The sequence below is a fragment of the Leuresthes tenuis genome, unplaced genomic scaffold, assembly GCF_036924035.1.
Source record: "Leuresthes tenuis unplaced genomic scaffold, fLeuTen1.0.hap1 SCAF_8, whole genome shotgun sequence".
Lineage (NCBI taxonomy): Eukaryota > Metazoa > Chordata > Actinopteri > Atheriniformes > Atherinopsidae > Leuresthes > Leuresthes tenuis.
This window is the reverse complement of record NW_027325362.1, coordinates 13,443,393-13,463,829: the sequence shown is the minus strand read 5'-3', so window position 1 is coordinate 13,463,829 and position 20,437 is coordinate 13,443,393. Positions and strand designations below refer to the sequence as shown.

The 20,437-nt window shown below is 43.8% G+C and overlaps 1 protein-coding gene across 6 annotated transcripts in view; it reads left to right on the top strand.

The window, feature by feature from the left end:
* Nucleotides 1-20,437, top strand: part of zmiz1a (zinc finger, MIZ-type containing 1a) — a 94,602-nt gene that overhangs the window by 58,264 nt on the left and 15,901 nt on the right. For 4 of the 6 annotated variants that reach the window (XM_072390913.1, XM_072390911.1, XM_072390912.1 and 1 more), the window contains 3 exons: nt 7,180-7,291; nt 9,861-9,974; nt 12,348-12,453. In XM_072390913.1, the coding sequence (XP_072247014.1) occupies nt 7,223-7,291; nt 9,861-9,974; nt 12,348-12,453 (289 nt within the window). In that variant the 5' untranslated portion in view covers nt 7,180-7,222. Of the gene's footprint in view, nt 1-7,179; nt 7,292-9,860; nt 9,975-12,347; nt 12,454-16,577; nt 17,100-17,150; nt 17,650-20,437 lie in introns of those variants that run through there. The other 2 variants (XM_072390914.1, XM_072390915.1) reach the window with 2 other exon arrangements.

Genomic DNA, 20,437 nt, shown 5'->3' with positions numbered 1-20,437 from the left:
GAAGGACATGGAATTTGTCAGTTTACCCGTTCAGCAGCCACAGGGGGGAGGAGTGTGAGCTAACAGCTCCACTGGAGTCGGGCCCATAAGGTTAGCTTTACACAAGCCCGTCAGACTGCACTGTCAATCACACTCTTCTTCTTACGGAAACTCTTTTCACATATTCTCAAAAATGCCTAAAAATGCTGTGATTCCACTTGGTGAAACTTATAAGGTTTATGCACTCTTTCACTGAGGCGGCTAAGTATTTTCAGCCTGTCCCTCCGAAAACCTGGTTCAGTGATAAAGGATGCACACACCGCATGTTGTGCATCACGAGTGGTAGAATCTTGCCTTTCGTGACAGCGGAAAATCGTATGTGGCAGCCAGGACATACAATCTTCCCCAGCTGGTATTTATAGTCCTCAGCAACTGGAACGTTGTATGGAATAAGGAGTTCATTCATTCATCATGTGATGCTCAAGCTCTGTCGTGCTCATAGATGACCTGATTTCGTATCTCATGGTTAGATAGAGGGCCCTCCCCTATTACTTTACTCGAGACAATAAAGAAAAACATGATCACCTACAAGCGACCGCAAACTGGAGCTGGATAATGGTGATTAAATGTTTAGCGGTTTAAAGGTTATTGCTTAACCTGTAAGTGCGAGGTGTAAACACAAAACTCACCTAAACTGATATGGCAACCGTTTGACAAAACAGTTTTATTTATACATCCAACAGGCAAGAAGCAGCACCATCATCATGTGTCTGCATGGAGGTGCATGTAGGTCCAGAATTAAAATGCCGTATCTCCTCTCACTCTTAATGATCCAAGTCTTTGGCTACTTATTGCTCCTCTGTGTTTACCAGTGTATTGCTAACTTTATATGTTCTTTAGTAACTGTTCATCAGTGGGGGATTTATCCAAACTCTTTGACTAAAATCAGATATCTGCTGTGGGAGAAAACGTCTCGGAAAGAGCAGCGAAACGGTAATGAGCTCATGAGATCCATGTAGCTGAGGGCAGCTGCAGAGTCAGGTGATAGTTATCTGTGGATTTCCATCTACAGGCAGCACCTTTCATATTCTAGTAGTTATCTAACCCACTGTTATCACACAACTATGAAACGGTTGCTTCTAAGAGCAGTAAAGTAGCAGCAGTGCAGGCGACGGGTTCTTAAATCAACAGTTTTTGCAGCTGTGCGACAAAAGTGTCATCGTATTAGATTTTTCACTGATAGAAATATCTGCCAGCATTATTCTTAGCCATTTACCTGTAAGTGTTGGCGTGTGTGGAAAAGTGTTCTGGGTTTTACTACAATTTATCTCTTGAGATCAACGTATTCGAGCATTTAGGGTTGGTTGTTGAAACATCCCACAGCTGCACATATGTTGAAGTCTCTCATTTATTCATTTAAAACAAGGTGCCGTACAACAAAAGCAACGAGCAAAGGCTCAGCAAGCCAGCTGACCTTCTGCTGTAGCCATTGGTGGCGGTTGCTGGTTACTTGCTGGTTACTTGCTGGTTACTGGTAAAGGTCCTGGTAACTAGCTCATCTTCACATGGCAACTCTAAAATCTCAGGCTATTTTTCCCTGTTGAATATTGTCACAGCTTGCATTATTGTGTCAGGTTTTACATGAATTCACACTTCAGCATTGTCTCTTTGCCTTTTCTTGACCCTGGAGGGTGATGAATGAATGTCAGATATCTCTTTATTTCAGATTAGTATCTCCTTGAATTTAATGCTCACTGAATTTTCCTTGTTACTCGCATTAAGTTTACAAATGTGATTGTAGAACCTTATTATAAGCTTTTTCTAAAGGTCAAGTCTGTGGTGACAGTTCCTAACAAAGTTGCTGATTGAAACCAGCTGAATACCACCAGCCTGTAGAAGAAATAAACAAGGGTGGCCACAAAAACCTCAAATGGCCATCTCTGAAGCCAGTGTTGGCTTTGTGCATTCTGCCCTGCTGTAGAAAAGAGGCGGGTTGCAAAGAGGAAGACACACACCATTCGTAAACAGAATTTTCTCATTCTAATGCAACAGAACAAAACACTGATTCTTACTTTTAATGCAACTCTACATTCATGAAAACTTCTACATTTACATTTCTGCCCACAGATCTCCCCGAAATGTTGCACTTTGTTGCCTTAAACTACTTTTTCTTGCCTCACAGAATAAATGCATTATCTGTAAATCAACACGATTCAGAGATCAGTTACAGTCCTAATACGTTATGTGTAAATACTTTGTGATAACTCTCACCTTCCCCAAAACACTGTCATGATGAAGTTCGAAATGTAATAATTTTGAAGTCATTTCCATCCAAATGAACACGATCAGCTGACACGGAGAGAACCTCTCTGTTCGCTTTTTTTGATCTCACACAGTGAGTGTTGAAGTAATCTGCTGTTCCCGGGGGTGTCTGGTGGCACATACCTGCAATACTCCACAACTGAAGCTCTCAGTATTTATAGACGGCAACAGAGCAGCTCACATATCCCCACATCACAGCTGCTTGCATTGCAGTGTTGGGTGTCACATAGCTGCCCGGTGCTTCTGTGGTTGTCACATTAAAACAGAAGATAAACAAACAGCAATAGTTAGTTTATTTTTTTCCCCCCCACCCCTGGGACAAGTCATTTCGCATTTTTATAGAAGCTGGTGGTTGTGATGGGTGTACTGAGGGTTGAGTTTTATAAAGCCCCGAAGGAGCGATATGACTAATAGTTGGCTTTGCTGAGAGGGAAAAGAAGAGTGGGAGAGATTAGTGAAGGAGAGGATTAGTAGAGACTACAAAATAAGCAGAAACAAGGCAGGAAGACAAAGATATGATGGTGATAGTAGGTTTGGAGCGAATGAAGAAATGGTTGCTGAGGACAGAGTGGAGTGGTCTGGAAGAAATAAAGGCAGAAAAGGAACTGCCTGGCTATGGGAGTTTGCCATTATAGATAATAGTGTGTGTGAGGGATAGCTGGTGGCTTTTTACAGACATAGTGAGCACAGTGAATGTGGGAGGGAGAGGGAGATAGAGGCCAGCACAGCTGAGTGGTCTTGATTGGCCTGTTTGAAAACACATGAACTGCAGACAGTGAGGGAGGGAAGCTCTGTGCGCCGGGATAAAGTGTCGCTCTGTGCCGTGCCACGCTGCAGCCCAAACCACATTAGAGCAAATGAATCCATTCCACCTCCTGTTATGGCAGCTCCCACACGGGGCCCCAGGAAGGAGGAGGAGGGGAGGAGAGAGGGAGGGAGGAAGAGTGGCAGGAGGGTTGAGATATGAGGAGAAAATGATAGAACAGAAAATGGAAGGTGTTGTATGGGAAGTCACATGCTGGGTGGCTCTAATGATGTCTGAGGGCTATAGGAAAAGGAGAGCAAAAAGCACAGTTGTGAGGTTGTGAGGAAAGAAAATCTGTGGCCATATAACTGAAGATGATGAGGAGGAGAGCGGATACCCTACTGTGTCCAGAGAGTCAGTGTGGTGGTTGTTCTTCTTCTCATAATGAAGTTGATCTCTGGCCAAACTCCACAGCAATTGCTTTTTTATACAGTTCGGCAATATCCTCTTCACCTTATGCACAATCAAGTCAGCTCTTTTGACGATGGGGCATTGAAACACCACCTAATATGCCCTTTTGTCACTTTGTATGATAACCCATCACTGTCAGCTGCAAATCTCCCATGAATGAGGCCTTTTGAAACCACATTCAAACCGCAACTCGAAAAGAAATCTAATCAAATTATTGAAGAAAACAGCCACATGGCCCTGAAACATACAGCTCACATGTGGCTGCAGAGCACATAGCTGTTAATGATGTTGATTTGATGTCATTGTTGAACAACCTCATGCAGGACCATATTGTGGCCCAATGCTCATATCATTTTACCACTTGAGAGATTGCGTAAAACATTAAATAATCAACAAAATGTAGGTTGCTGACAATTTTCTTGTACACCTACAATTAGTTTACTTCCACTGCCCCAATAATCAACATTTCTTTGAAAAGTCTTGTAAGTTACTGATAGTAACTCAACACTTTGCTCTAGAACAACATACGAGGAAGTCATTTTGTGCCTTTTTTGGGGTTTTCCCCTTTATTCATTGTGCTTCATACTATATAATTTTGTGTTACCAAGCCTAAAGTTTACCCCAAAGAAATTCATTATCTGTCTGAATGCCTTATTGAAGGGCAGGTTTGTCTTCTTTTGCTTATCTACATCACTGTGCCAAATATTGACACGGCATCCGGCAATTTGTTAGTTTGGCACACGACAAACAAAAAATTACCTGTGGCTTTGTACTCTGTCATGTTTGACTGATTAGCTGACTAGTTTGGATTTCGGGGGGGGGTTGCATTTCCAGCTTTAAACGAGCACATTACTGATGGCATTTGTTCTTTGAGCAGATGGCATCAGTCACGTGCCTCAATAAAACCAAGAGAAAGTTTGGTCTGGTTTGAGCCCGGCAGTGCCTTTAAACTCGTGATACATGCAGTCGCACTTTGGCACTTTGTGCCATTTGTTCATTTTTTGCATAGTTTGCCCTGATGGTGTTGGTTAATGTTTGCTAGGTGTGCATTCACCATACCAGTAATCACTTCTGTATTCAAGTGGTATAGTTCTGTGTGAACATATTGGGTTTTTTTTTTTGTTGCATTTGCAAACTTGGTTGTCTAAAATGTTTTTTTTTTTTTTTATAGCAGTTGACAGTTGGTAAAAGGTCATTTTACCAGATTGCACTAGATTGCCATTAGAAATCATCTTCTTTCGAGCCCGGGCCCGGCCCTTCTTGCCCCCTTTCCTGCCATACGCCGCATGCCTTTCATATTACTGTGCTTTTGTTTCAGAGCACTTATTTCTTGCCCCGCTTCACCCAGCTTGTTTTGCTCTGCAAAGAGAGAGGGATGGGGGGGGGGGGGGAGCCCATGTTTAGGAGAGAAAAAGAAAAAGACAGACGCTTCCGTGGATGTCGGTGTCACTTGTGGTTTGTTGCCATGCTCTGCATAACAGCATCCTCCTCGTGTTTTTAAAGGGAGCTTGTAATGTGTGCATCATAACTGGATGTCTAATCCTTTTCCTTTGCAGCTCTGGTAAGCGGAGCTGAGTGTAGCTGATTAAAATGTTTGGAAGACAATAAAGATCAAGCAGGCCTGTCTTCAGCGTGTGCACACTTAAACAACGATGAAGGAAGCCCAAAAAGCATGAAGGGAAATTTAAAAATGTGTAAAAATGCTACACATTTAAGGTGTTTTGGGTTTTTTTTCAAAGCAGGCACAGCAGGAAAAAAAAAAAAGGTTCAACTTCCCGTCCTGTGGTCAGATGGCAGATTGCTTTGTTTCATTTTGACAAGGGTGAGGATGTTGGGCAACAGAAAAGGCTCTGCTCTGTTTCCACTGAAGCATCATCCGTTATGCAACACATCTTTCTGTTACGCTGTAGCATCTGTCAGTCACCACAGTCAGTCTGTCAGGTGGATTGACTTCTTATCTCAGTAACAGTGCCCAGCCATCCACCTCGCTCCTTTCCCTTTTCGAACCCGAGGGCCCGTCTTTTGATTGACTAACAAAAGTGCTGCATGTCTGTGAGAGGAGAGGTGTCTGTCCATGTTGGAACGTGTCAAACTACAGAGGCAAGGAGGAAGATGCAGCTCTCCATCCTCCTCCTGGCTTCTCAGTGCTGGCTTCAATGTGTTGGGCCAGCAGAAAGGAGAGCCGGAGGAGAAGCAGTTAATCAATGACCACAAGGTCAGACGGCCAGCGCTGGGCTGGAGCGTGCCCTGTTAGCGGTCTGCGGAGCTGCCTGGATGCTGAATGGGATTTGTAGCACTTGTCAGGGCTTAGAGGAGCCCTCGCTGGAACACTTGCTCTGAGTTGAGTGTGTGAAAGAGACACGCTGGTAAGCAGCAGGAGAGGGAGACATCTGCTGGATGCTGGGAGACATCACAGCACAGCAGAATTAGGCCACCCAAAGTTATGGTCATGTCATGCACAATTAGACTGGCTCTGTGCCCTGCAGTGTGCACATTTAGCGGTTTTGTAGGGACCTCATAGGAAAGACCAATGAATGTGCGCTGACAAGTAGCTGTCTACTGTTTGGCAACATTTACTTTAGAATTCCACTTCACTCGTGCAAGCAGCGTGTTCACTGACGTTTAAGACTGCACAAGAGCACTCCAGGTAATTCTACTTTGGTAATGCTTAAAGCTGAGAGGATTAGTAATACAGTCTTATTTCAAAGTGGTCCTTTGAAGCTTTACCTTTTCGCTTTTATCAAAGCTAAGAATTCAAGTTTTTGTGTTTACATGCACTTAAGTGTGTGTGCGTGTTTAAAAAAGAAGAAAGATTGTGCATATATGCTGTACTCCCTCGAAGATAAGCACACCGTGGCTGAGCTTCACACATGAAAACTCCTTGGCTGAGCTCTGAGCCTCCTGTGCCTCGGATTCGTTCTTTAGCTCCATTTCTCTCAGCGGGGAATCTTGGGGGACCCTTTATCAGTACTGAGCAGCTTTCCAGAGCCCTGCCCCCACCCCCACCTGTGGTTCCTCAGTTGGCCTTTTGTGTGGAGGAATGTGGGGCGGACCAATGCTGATGCAGATAAACACAGAGGGATGGTGAGGGATGGAGGGCTTGCTGGCAAACCAGCACGATACCTATTAATCCAGACTCAATCCGTCTCTCTGCGATGGTCAGAGTAGTGAGCATGGGGCTGAGATTGTTGTTGTGGTTGCTGCTCACTGCTGGAACTGAACAAAGAATACACAGAAAGAAAGAGGTGCTGTGAAGCTGAACCTTATCTTTTCTCTTAGATGCTGGCGTAAAGTAATTGTTTAAGTCACACTGATAACTTTGAATGGGAGGCTTGCTTCTTAATAGTTGTCCTTTCTCAACTGCAAAGAGTGAGATTTTCCTCCCATAGGCAGCAAAAAGCAGAAAATCTTTTATTTTATTTTCATCATGTTTCCGTTTGCTGTTAACAGTGCTGCTGTGGTGCATTTCAGTTTCATGCATTTGCCAAAAATATGTGCTTGAGGCACATCAAGCACTTCAATGAGTCAGTGTGTAAACAAGCTGCCTTCTCTACTTGAACATTTGTCAAGCTGCTAAAATGCTGTTTGAACTTTACAGGCTATAAAGTCTGTACATGAGGGACCTGACAGTTCTAACAGATGTACCTCTTCTACTTTTACAGAGTAAAAAAAAACCTTTAATGGAGTCCCGGTAGAGACATCAAGATGAACACGTTACCATCGATGGACCGGCACATCCAGCAGACCAATGACAGGCTGCAGTGCATCAAACAGGTGTGTATAAGGACCCGTCTGTGGGAGCCTCGGGGTGCTGCTTTCACTTATTTTACTGCAATGCAAACGTGGATTCTAAGAGGCAAAGGCAGAAGAATTTTCCTATGTTACATTTCTCCTCTCATCACCTTATAAGGGCATCAGATTGTCTGGCTATTAGCCGCAGTCGCACAGATCATGTTGCTCTGGGTCACAGAGGGAGGCAAGTCTGGCAGTGAGCACAAGAATAGACTTCAAAGCAGAGTAACAGACTCTACTTCTGTCTCTTTCCCCCCTTTTTCTCTTCGTCCTGTGTTCCCTTACACCACTTTCTTGTCTCTTGACGTATGCCAGCCCTTGTTGTGGCTGTGCTTTAGATGCTTCCTTGACAGTCAGCTTTCAGTAGACCCCTCACAGACAGAAGCAGACAGATAGACAGATAGATATAACCCTGGGCTACCGCCTCTGCTTGTGATTAATAGTCTGTAGAACTCATAGACTGCTTGGCAAGCTGGCAAGCTGTTGGCATATTTGTTTATGATATGTAGGTGTGATCCTTTTTATCTTCCAACATTCATATGACACCCTGCCTTGGAATAAATCAGCGAATAATGAAGCTTTTAGAGCATGATTATGAGTTGACACATCCCTCTTGTTCCTTTCCTACTGTTGCCCTTATATTCTAATACAGTAACCCTATTTTGAATAGACTGATGGCCTCTTTTTATTGCATGTAATCATGTGTTGTCTTCATTTTAAGAAATGTTCTTTTCAAATTGGTAATATTTGTTGTAATTGAAGCTACTCACTTTAAAAAGCTTCCTCTCTTGCCTTCTTCTTTGTCACTGATAAGCCCTAAATAACTGGATTTAAAACGTCCACCTTAATAAATGCTCTAGTTTTAGCTTGGTTTATATACTCCTCAGCTCTTGCTGTAAAAGAGCTTGTAGTAAAGCAGACTTCAAAGGGACTCAGTTAGTCAGTGAGCTCTGAGCTTGTGGCGGCTCTGCCAGCAGGGTGTTGTTATAGTTTGGGGAAAGCCGCTGGCAGAGAGCCAGGTGTTATGCTGATTTTCATGGAGCCAGGTAGGCACTGAACAGCCTGATCTGACGCTGGCTTGGAAAGGAGGGAAATCAGCCCGTCATCTCACAGAGGAGAATCTGTCAAATGTCTGGCTCTTTCTGTGCCGACTACTCCACCAATGCGGCTGTTCATCCTTCACCTTCCCATTCTCGTCCTCATCCAACCCTCAGCAGCAACAACAGGCGCAGCACAGGCGCCTTCCTCCCTCCTAAACTCAGTGCAGCCAGAGTGCAGGTTGTCAGGCAGAGTTTGTGGCAAGTGCTGCAGCAGGAGGAGTTGTGAGCTCGGATCTAGAGAGACAGCCCCTGCTGTGCTAGTTCTGATTCCTCTCGTGCTGGAGGCTGACGTGCCTCCCATCAAGCAGCAATAACGCCAGATCATATCACTCATCTAGAACAGGCTCCTCTCCTCCCTCTTACTCAACAAGAGTATTTCTCACTTTTTCTCGGTGCTTTTCTTCATTATCAGTCAAACCCCTTCAGAGAGCGAGTTCACAACTAACTCTATAATGGCTAATCTTCTCATCACAAAAGATGAGTCACTCTAGGCCTCTCTTGAAACCCATGATATCACTGGAGGCTCTCAGAGATTTTCTCAGTGGGCGGATACCGGGCCTGACACATCGCGTTCGCAACCAAGAGCTCCTTTTGTTACACGGCACTAAAAAGCCGTGCTTCAAGAAAAAAAAAAAAGCGCTCACCTCTACTGCCCCCTAAAGACAATAGTTCTACCCTCTCTGCAAGAACACACAACACAAGATGCTTCAGCTCTAGATGAGAATAATAAATGCTTTCAAGTGGGCTCAATCTCGCCGACTGAGCAAGCTGCAGCTCTGCGCCATTTCAGAGCTATTAACCTCCTGAGCCGTGAAGAAAGAGAGCCCAATTTTAAAAGCGCTTATTGTGCCCTGCCAGCCTCAGTAGCCCTCAGACACTGGGAAGAAAAGACTCAACTGTTTCAGGCCTCGGTGAACAAGCGAGAGAGACAGACAGAGACTGAAAGAGATTAGACAACACACCAACGGCTCGTATTGAGTCTGCACAGAAAGCTGCCAGGACCAAGGTTGTTTTCTTTATGCACGGCCAAGTCAGCCGGTGGACTTCTGGTGCCGAGGCTCTGTTACTCTGAAAACCGGCAGTGAATGAGGGGAAGAGAGAGAAGGGAGATTGGAGGGAACGATCTGGTTGCTGTGTGGGTGATGGGGGAGAGGGATGGGTGTTGCCAAGAGAGATTAGGAAGAAACACTGGCATTATTGTTGATATGGGTGTGATCTTCCCACAATGCAGCAGAGCCCGGAGTGGGCGTATGTTAGAAGGAGTCAAGGTCCTTACAGGGTTGTGCAGAAACACAAAACAGTAAATCAAGGCAGTTTAGAGGGAGAGCGTAAGGCTGCAAAACTATTTGGTTACAGTGTTTTTCCAATTTGTACTCAATGTGAGGAAAAAAATAACACTCATTATTTCTCATTGTTTGTAATGACGGTCTCCTCAATGTCTGTTTGCACAGCACTTACAGAACCCGGCCAACTTCCACTCGGCTGCCACGGAGCTGCTCGACTGGTGTGGAGATCCCCGGGCCTTCCAGCGACCTTTCGAGCAAAGTCTCATGGGATGTCTGACGGTACGCAAACACTAATTATGGTTTTCGTTGAGTTTTTCAGGTACTTTTTAGGAGACACGAGCAAAACAGTAATTAGATTGTGCATACTTGGGGGAGGAAAAAAAAGATGGGATGATGTGTCCACGTCTTTTGAAACATTGCAAGTTAACATTTCAAGTTAAACAATCTATGTTTGGGTTTAGGTCTTTATTTTCCCTACAACTCATATTAAAAACATTTCATAGCAAGGTTATAGTCTCACCAGTTTTTTTATTTTTTAACCACAAGTTGTCTAAGTCAGCAGCTATGGCTGTAGACAGAGGCCACTACTTCATTTCAAATATAAACTTTACACCCACACACACACACACACATGTACACGTATGAAGAGAAGAGCAGAGAACAGGTTTTTCAGTAACTAGCCATTTCTGGCTCTCAAATCCCCCACTTTCACACACACTCACCTTTGTGTAAGCGTCCTGAAAGCAAAGACTTGAACGTTTCAGATGTGTGGCACTAACTTCAGTCTTTAAACCACTGAAAGGGCATTGTTACCAGCTGAAGTGTTCACGTGAGCAAACAGATAAATGCTCATTAATGTGTAAATCACAATAAAAGCCTCTTAAAGGCTGATAAAGAGCTACACAATGGGGCCCACCGCAGAGCTCCCTCTCAGCATGGGGCTCTTTCCATCAGCTAAATTGTTTCATCAGCCTCAAAAAGCTAACTGCTGCTTATCTGGAGAGTTACTGCATGCAACAAGTCTATGCATTCTTTCAAGGATTTTGCCTTGAACTGAAATTTTGAAAATGACTCTGCAAATCAAATGTGTGCCTCCTTTGTTCTATTCGGCATATTGTGCATGTGGAGGTCGTCTTGTGATCCAGCATTGCTGCATAACCAATAGAAGATGACACAATCTTTCCTATACTATTAACATTGTCTGAGTGCTAATTGTAGCTTTTGTCTTACTTTTTGCATGCCGTGTCTTGTATGTGTGGGTGGAGTCAGTGCATGCAGACATACTGCACGAATATTTCTGTCTGTAGGCCCACACTTTTTTTAAAGACACCCACATAGTTCACTGGGAGCTGTCTCTCAAATATAAGCGTTTAAGCAACGAGCGGAATTAAATAAAAAAAACTGTAAAGAGATAAACACGGGTTAGCGTGGCCCACTAACCCTCTAGCACCTCCACTTGCCCTCTATTCAATATTGACAGAAATACAGGCCTGGATGTATGTCCAAAGAGGGAGATTAAGCTGAAAAAAAAAGGCTTATGAGGTGAAACATTGTTAAATCCATGTTGAATCTATGCTAGCTTCTTTAGCTGGCTGCCTGCCTTGTACAAACTGTAAGGCAGACTCACTCACGCAGGAAATTAAACAACTGACAACAACATGGTTTGACCGTTTGTCAGGATTGTTTGCATAATATGGTTTGGTCAAATGAATTATGTTGACATGCCGATGCCTCCTAAACAGCTCCAGATAAATGTAATACGGCTGCACTGGAAGTGTATGCTGGTATGTTATCGTCTCTTGTTTAAAGCAATTCAGTAAGCCCAGTTATTGACATGGTTTCCACCTTTTGTTCATGCAGTGCTCATGCAGCCATACTATCTGTGGCACGGGGTCTTTGCTGGCTCCACTAAAAGCACATCAGCTCATGGTAATGTGTGTTTTGAGGTCAAAGTGAGCACATGGAAGCAAGAGTGATGCCTTTCTAATAATAATGTTTCTAATAATGTTTCTGTTTAACATCATTCAGCATCCTTTCTAATATGAAAATCTAGAGGGGTCTTGCTTCGTGTTCGGGTTTTTAAATATATACACCCTTACCATTAAACTGATCAGGTTAGCTGGACATACACCCATCCCAGTACCTCTTATTTTAACCTTTAACTGGTTTGTTTGGGTGTTTGAAATTCCAGTATTTTCCAGCACTGTCTACCTCGTGGAAGGCTGAGTGGACTTATTTCCGGATAACCTTTAAGAAACTCTGCAGTGAAATTCTGCAGGGCGACTGTGGTTTGGCTCTCTCACCTCTCCTGGAGGAGGATGTAGTCATGAGACTCATCCTGACTGTGGATCATTGGAGCAATCCAGACTGCAGACTCCACATAAATCTCACTGGTTCTGTGAGTGTGTTCACAGAATGTGGGACTCTCAAGGGAGAAATTAAGTATAATCATAGCAAGGGCTCAAAAATACAAGCAGAGTTTAAAAAAAGAAAAAAAAAAGTGAAAGGATTGAGCTGCCTCAACCAGGGCTTTCTGCTGTTTATTTACCATCCTCACTCTAAGGTCAGAATCTTAGGAAATGAAGCAATGTATCCAGTTTAAGATGATGGATAAACAGCCGCTGTACTCATGATCTACTGCTCTTTGTGCAGGTGGTGAGTCGTGTCGCTGCTCAGCAGGGGTTTGACTTGGACTTGGGCTACAGGTTGCTTGCTGTGTGTGCTGCCAACCGGGACAAATTCACTCCTAAGTCCGCCGGTAAGACTCTTTACTTTAACAAAATGCAAGCAGATGCATGCTCATCCTTCATACCATTTACTGCTGTTGACTTGTAAGGCAGTAACACAAAATCTCACTCATGAAGTCACGGCCTAAAGTCTCAATTTACCTCACTTTACGAACCGAGAGTGTAGTTTCCTAATTATTGTGTTCCTTTCAACACGTAAAAACATATAAACACTTGTTTTAAAGTCGGCATAAATCCATGGTTTGGAAATGTTTGATTTCTACCAACTACTGCAGCCACAGACGTAAAAAAAAAGAGCCCATAGAGCCTCATAATGTCAAGATATTTTTAGTTCCCATTAAACATTAATGTGCTATTGAGATGAGCTGTCTGAGTGGTAGCTTCAGAAAAACAGTCTACTCAACAGTCTTCCTGCACATACCCACACTTGTATGTGCAGCCTGCGTGCACACACACACGATGCAGGGGAGAGAAAGCAGTAATGCTATCCTCAGACATTTATCTATCAAATCCAATTTCCCCCCGATCCATACTTCCCCTTCCCGCCTCCCACAGTCCTGCAGGAGCGGCCTGTTCTTGTGCATTTGTCAAAGTAAAACGTGCAGAGGCGGGAGAGAGGGGTGATGGAGAGAAAGAGATGGATGGCTGGAGAGGTGTCGCTGGTGTGTGCCGGACTGCCTGATAGAGACCTGACAATGCTGTTGCCATCCGTTCAGAACACGGATAAAATCTTTGTTTAGCAGCTACGTGTGTGGGAGAATTAAGAGGCGAATATTGTGTGTAAACGCTCTGATTTCTATGTTGTTGTTGTGTTTGACAAGGTGAACATGCCTTGTGCCCAAATCAGACACTGTGGTGACAGTGTTAAAAGTAAGGCTCTGAAATCTTACCCCATTACTCTTTATGCCAGCAGCAGTTTGTTGCAACAAAATATTCAAAAGCCTGAAATGTATCGGTTTCTGCTTTTTTGTTCAAATGCCCCGCGATAACAGCATTTTCTAAAGCTGAATATCCTCTTTCAGTTGTGGCGGGAAGCATCTTGTTGGGAGGAACCTAAGTGGTCAGACAGACGTCAGTGTACAATATTGATTGCTGTATTTCTCTCTCTGTCTGTGTTCCTGTGTCAGGATAATGTGATTGTTGTGCAGGCATGGCTCTGACTGGCTCGCTGAGCCCGACCGAAAGGCAGAATCATCCTCAGGCTTGCTGATGGTTCTGGGATCTAATATAAAGCAACACTGAGTTTCAGGAAGAGCTGCTTATGCACAGCAGACAAATGGGAGCTATAGTGTAATTATGCAGGGTCTGAGGAAGGAGAGGAGATATGATGCAGCCAGTCATCAGATGAGGCAGGCAGGCTGTCGGGTTGGGAGGCAAATGTGACTCAGGGCAGATCTTACTCACCAAGCATCCGTCTCAGCTCCCTTACAAGGACGTCTGTCTGAGAAAACAGACAAGAAGGGGGTGACAGAAGAGACACGATGCACATCCATGCGCCCATAAATATGCATAAGAAGCAGAGAAAGATTTTGCCTTCGCTGCTCTTTAACCAACCTGTTTGTGTCTGTGCGTGTGTAGATGTGTGTCTAATTGTGCAGCTCTGGCATGATGCTCTGACAGTCTGCATGGCGACAGAAGTCTGCAAATCTGACACCTGAGAGCTCAGACCGGGGTCAAGGATTCTGGGATGCTGTCTATGGGCTTCTTGGGGGAAGAGGCAGACTCGCAAGAGTGCATATCAATCACACTGACGTTCTCTTTTAAAAGCTTCCATCAAATAAGATATTGTTAAAGCAGTTGTCGCGATAGACCTTTATAAATGAATGTGCATGCAAATGAAAAGAACTTATTGTAAATGAGTCACAAAACATAAGTCAGTTTCAGATCTCCAAAGAAGATCTGTTTGAATGCCATCTCTGTCTGCCAGTAGCTTCCAGCTAAGATAATTCGTGAACTAACTACAAAAGCATGGGTGGCACTCGTCCCAATAAAGAATGTCAAACGAAGTGGAGAGATTGTCAGCAACAGCATGCTGCTACTGAGGAGCTGTCTGGAGATTGTGACCCTGCAGTGAAGCCTGGGGGGATTATTGTGTTGCTCTAATCTGGAATCAGCCAGTGAAGAGATTTATCTGCTGTTAGGCAATGTAGCATTAGCACTGTTAACTCTCGGAGCAAAGAAGACACACGGCTTTATTGTTGTTGACGTACTGCTACCTAGCATTGTCCCAAAGTTTAGGTTTCTAAGAGTATTTTTTGGGTTCAGTGTAGTAGCAATGTGCTACAAGGTTGTGTCATTATCTGGTAAATAGTCAGATTATGAGACATTGTATGTTTTGCTCCTAATAATCTGTAGTGTGCTACCGGCAGATTTCCAACTCTTTGGAGGTTCATCAGATGCTAGGTGTGCAGCTGCCCTACATATAGGCACAACCCCAACAGGCTGAGCTGTTGGGCTACTGTGAAGTTCAGCAGACAACAAATCAGATTATCCACATAATCTGTCCAGGGTTTTGCTGTTTCCATCCTCAGTGAATCTGTCAGTCTGCTATCAAGCTCATAACAGTTGTCCTTATGGCGCTAAAACCACGGTAGTAAACTTTGAATGTAAACGTCCTCTGTTCGACAGTTTAACTGTTAAATGCAATTGCAATAAATCTCAAGTGTGACCTGTTATGAATGTGTGTTTTAAACAAGATATAACTCTGAATTGCAGTGACAGTGGCTCTTGGGAATGAAAATATTTGTTCATGATCATGTTTATTGTTAAGGCAGACACAGGTTTCTGCTTATCATTCAAGGAAATTAGAATTCTGTTCTTTTTGTTGGCCCGAGACAAATGGCTAAACGTATTTAGCTGACATTTAGCTTTAGATGATTACTGTTGATGTCTTTATGTCTACACAACTGACCGTTGACTTTGATGCTCTCTGTTTTCAGTCTAGTTTTCCCTCCTCAGCCGATTAAGAGGACGTGGAGGAATAGAGAAAGACTCAAAGGCCAAATCTTTGTTCTGGGTGGTTAGTTGTGTTCTTCCCACTCGCGCTCATCACATGTGATTTTCTGTCAACGGAGCGCACTCTTAAGGTGATCTGCTGCTTCACATCAGGAAAACAGCCGGTCTGTCAACAGTGACAGAAAACTTCCAGGGTGTGGCTGTAAATCACCCTGTGTCCTTTTGATCAACACACACATGCAAAACACACACTTTCCATAACTCCCATCATTTAGCAAGCAAAGTAGGCGAATGAAGAAGACAGGCGAAGCACTCCCACTAGACTTTGTGTTGTCCCATTGTGCGGCACGTGAGTGCTTCTCTTCTTTTAGCTGACAACAATCTAATACTTATCTGTTTCAATTTACTTTCACTCGATTGATTTTATAACCCCGGGTTTCTTTCCATCTGTAAGCAGTGTGTGTAGAGCAAGAGGGAAGGTGTTGGCATCCTTTGTTACTGACCTAATCAACCTTACAGACTTTTATATTTAATTACTGCTGAGTAAGAGCAGTGCACTGAATTATTAACAGGAAACCAGGTTTATTTTTAGCAGGCGGGCCTCTCCTCTGACACTCCAGTGGTGCGTTTCAGATGATGAAACCCCTTTGCAACCCCACATCTACCTTCAGAACTTTACTATGAAGTTTATAGAAGGAAATCTCATGGGGGAAGTACTCAGAAGGGTAGCTGCTACTGCCGCCTCTAGCGGATTGGGTCCTCTGTCACTTGTTTAATTAGTTTAGTGTGGTTTACACAACTGGGACCAAATTCATTTTGAATATGTCGTAGTCCAAACACAGAGGACTTTGTTCTTGTCAAAAACCAGATGAAGCAGATGATTTAAATCCTCCTTTTGTTTGGGGTTGATTGATCCGGCACCCACACCTCAGGACACAGCCAGCACCCCCACACCACCCATCAACCCCCTGAGGGACTTTTGACACACCCTGTTAAAGTTATATTTCTGGCCAACAAAGCCTCTGTTGTGTGAGTGAGTGTTTCAGTGCTGTGTGGGATATTTGTGAAACTCTTGATGACTGAGTGTGCTACACGAAAGCCACACAAAAGAAAACTTCGCTCTGCTGTCACGAGGCCTGTGGGCTTGCCCTCCTTCAGACGACACAGCACAACTCAGCATTTACGTGACAGCTGGGTCGTGTTGTCGTTTTGGGTTGTGTTAAGGGGTAGGCTGCGAGAAGATGAACTCAGATTCACCCTCAACTTCCCTCTTCTTTGACTCATTTGTTCTGCTCGTCTCTGACATGTCTTGCAAGTTAGATTTGCAAAATGGCCTCTGATGAAGACAAGGGGGATGCTGTCAGATTATATTGTCCTGCTGGCAGGGATTCCCTCTCTCTGATAAGCCCAATAATTTACTGCTTGTCTGTCTCTGAATAGATTGATCTTTCTTCCTCTCCCACTTCCTTTCTCATGCACTGGCTTCCACCCAGCCTGCATAGCATATTAAGCTCCTCCCATTTATGCAAGTTTGCAAACTGAGCTTGCAGGGTTTTTTTTTTCTCCTTCTGGTTTTCTTTGCCCTTCTTGACAAATGCCACTCGCAGTGCTGGAGTACACGCGTGGGCTTTCTTGCATACTATAACAACTTAGAGAAAAAGGGAAATGGAGTGCTAGACCGAACACTTCAATCACAACAAAGGTGAGAAGCACTAGAATATCTTGCCTTCTCAATCTCTTCTCCTGTTTGCCTGCGTCGGCTAGCTGTCTTTATCTCTTCCTCTTATGCTCCCTCCTCCTCGTCTGTCTCCTCTGCTCCCCCTGTCTATTCCTCTCCATCCATCCCTCCCTCCTACCCACTGTCTCGAGAGTGTGTTGGAGCCGGTAGCAGGTACAGCAGGAGCCCATTAGTGCAGAGCCCCGCTCTGATTGGATAAGCTGAAGAAACTGGGAGACTGCCTCTGAATAATTGATGCGCATTGTGCAGACGCTGGACAAGGGAAGAGACAGATCAGAGAGCAGAGGAGGAGAAAGAAGGAGAGAGGAAGTAAGGAAGACAGAAAGAAAGCAGAGTAAGCGATATGTACAGTGAGTGAGAGTGATAAGGCGCTGGCAGGAGCCTTGGAAGCAGCAAAAGCTCTGAGAGTTGCCACTGGCCTCTGCGGGAACAGGAGCATTTGTGACACTTGAGTCTTTTCTCTGCGTTATGAAGGGAATGAGATGAGATGTGCAGGGACTTTACTTGGCTCTGGGTAAGTGTTAGGGAGTGTGTTTGTGTGTGACTGATGTCCATGTGAGTATTGTTGCAGAAAATGGTGTAATTTGAGTGTGTTTTCAAGAAGGAGGCAGGATGAGGGCTAACAGGAGAGTCACTGAGCAACTGATTTAGATCTAAGATGATGCAGTTACAGTTAGAAGTCAATGAAGCAGAACTATAGAAGTTTGGCTTTCTGTGAAACCGGCTGAAAAGCAGAGGTGTTCATTTTGAACTGTGCTTTGTCATTGTTTTGTTTGTTGCAGGTCTATGTCAGGTCATAAACTGTATCAGAATCAGCTTGGTGTGACTGTGGTCTAAAGCACTGGCCACTCAAACAAGACAGGATCAGTGCAGATCAGCTGACCACAGGTTGACCTACATGCTGCTCTGTCATAAGGTTATTCTGACCGGGTTTTTGTCTTTGTGCAAGCTTACAGTCATAGTGCAGCTTGTTGGTTCGTGATTGTCTTGGTTTGGTTTCTGTTTAGTTTAACGTGACACACAGACAAATTGCTATAATGCTATGGCACGTGAACAAGATTGTATCCATGTTAGTGGTCAGAGTGCAGGTGTTACCGCATGTTTTTCTGTTAGGAGAAGATGACCCACTTTTCCACTGTGGATTCTGTTTTTTAAGTAGTTGACCAGTGCTTGGAGCCAGAGCCTGTCCGCTTGTCCGGTCATTAGGAGAAAAGAAAGAGGAGGAGGGGCTTTGTAATCATGGAAGGACAATGCAGTGCACAGACAGGCCAACTTTCTGTTCAAGTCTTTCAGCGATGCTAAAAAGTGCTTGATGCGCCTCTTATAGTCGAATGTGTGTCTCATAAAGGGAAACAATTTGAATGAGTAAAGGGCAGTGTGGCTATAAAACCAAGACGATGCTGCAGGCTGTTCAATCAGTGTTCAATCTAACCTTAAAACTGACAAGTTAATTAGCAAGTGACTCCTGCAAACAACACCGCAATCTTCGGCTGACCTATGTAGAGAGTGTGATAACACAATTTGACTTCCAGCAAGCTGTGGTGGAGCTGCAGCACTTCCTGTTAGCCTGCGCAGGGTGTAAGCCACTGAAACCATCTGCATCCTCAACCTCACAGAAACCCCTTCAGCCTTCCTCCTTTCTCTCCAACGCTTTTCTTGTGTCGCTTACTCCACGCAGGTTGGTGACCAACTGTAACTTTGAGTACTTCCCATCAGACAATTTAGTGACTCACTGGTGACATTTGATTTGAAATTGTGTGTGTGTGGGTGTGTGTGTGTGTCTGAGCGCTCTACATTTGTTTTTGCAGTTTGTTTCTGCTTTTTCTGTGAATCATTGCTATGCCTGACACCCATCCCCCGTTCTACCACCAAAAGCAAGCGGCTACGTGAAGTTGTGTAAATTTGTTGCTTGACAATTGAGGAAAGAATCTGTAGCAGGGCAAAATGATGGCAAGTACTGATAACAGCGAGGCAGGGCAGGACTGAAGGATGTGTCTCAGGAAGCACCTATCAGCCTACTCATCTATTGGGTGCTTCAGCAAAGGTGTTTTAAGAAATCTGAATGTAATTAAGCCAAAGTTTAAACACTTCTTAATCGTTACCTATATTTTCTAGGAAAAATGCAGGAAAATCTGAGCTTTTGACAGTTTTCTTTTTGTTTGTTTGGTTTTTTTTTTTACTCGAAAAACTTATTACAGAGGGTGAAACAAGTTTGGTTACAAGGAAACATGTGATATTTACTAGTTCCTTTTCAGTGGTGGGGAGCGGCACGTGGCTGACAAAGCAGTTCATTCATAGCTCGCTGTTCTCTGATGTTTTCAGTAGCCGAAGTGAGGTACTTCACTGTCTAAATTCATCTTCACAAAGCCAAGACTCGAACTGTTTTTATGACATAGACTTCAGTTTCCTCATGAACTTGTTTTTCTACTTTTGTAATGTATGCTCTTGTCCTCATACGTCTGCACTTGTTTGCTTTGACATGCCTTTTATTTGCTTTACTTATCAAATGTGGATAGCGAGCATGTGGAATCATTGTGATTGTCGTCCGATCCAGATATGGAAGGTCAGCGTTATAAGGAGAGTGGGATGAGTCATAGAGCGTCTGACGCAGAAACACCGGTCACCTGAATTTCACATCCCTCATTTATGTCATGCATAGGTCAGGGCCACAACCCGCCATCACAACAGATGCAATCGAAGTGTCATGTGATGCAAATCCGTCGGCGTAAATTAAGCTAAAAAAAAATCTGTTTATACAAAGACAGTTAATTAGGGCCGGTTTGATAACCCACACGTTGTTCTGGTCATTTTTCAACAACTTCTATACCCTTCAAAATGAAATGTGGTGGGTTTTGAACTTGTGGATGGATCTAAGAAGCAATTCAAAGCCTTTCTGTTTGCATTTTAGGATCCAAATACGCCTTGAAATTCTAACTGAATTGGTGAAATTGAAAAAGAGCAGTTTCTTTGCAGAATATAAGCTTATAAATGCACTTTAAGTTATGTAACAAAAAAATAGAGGCCTAGTGCTTAACACTTTGTACAACACCACATAAAGTGAGAGTAGCTGACCTATTAGAGGAACCATTTAAAAGCCTCAATAAATACAGGCAGATGTTTATCTGTGCAGTCAAAATGTAAATACATATGAAATAGAATTTGTGGTTTTTATTGGCCACATGTGACATCAAAGTCCCACCCCCCCCATTTACCACTTGACCGCCAACAATTTGCACCTCTGGTCAGTTGATCTAGCCGTCATACTGCATTATGTTTGGTGTTTGTGCTGATTCTTCTACCTC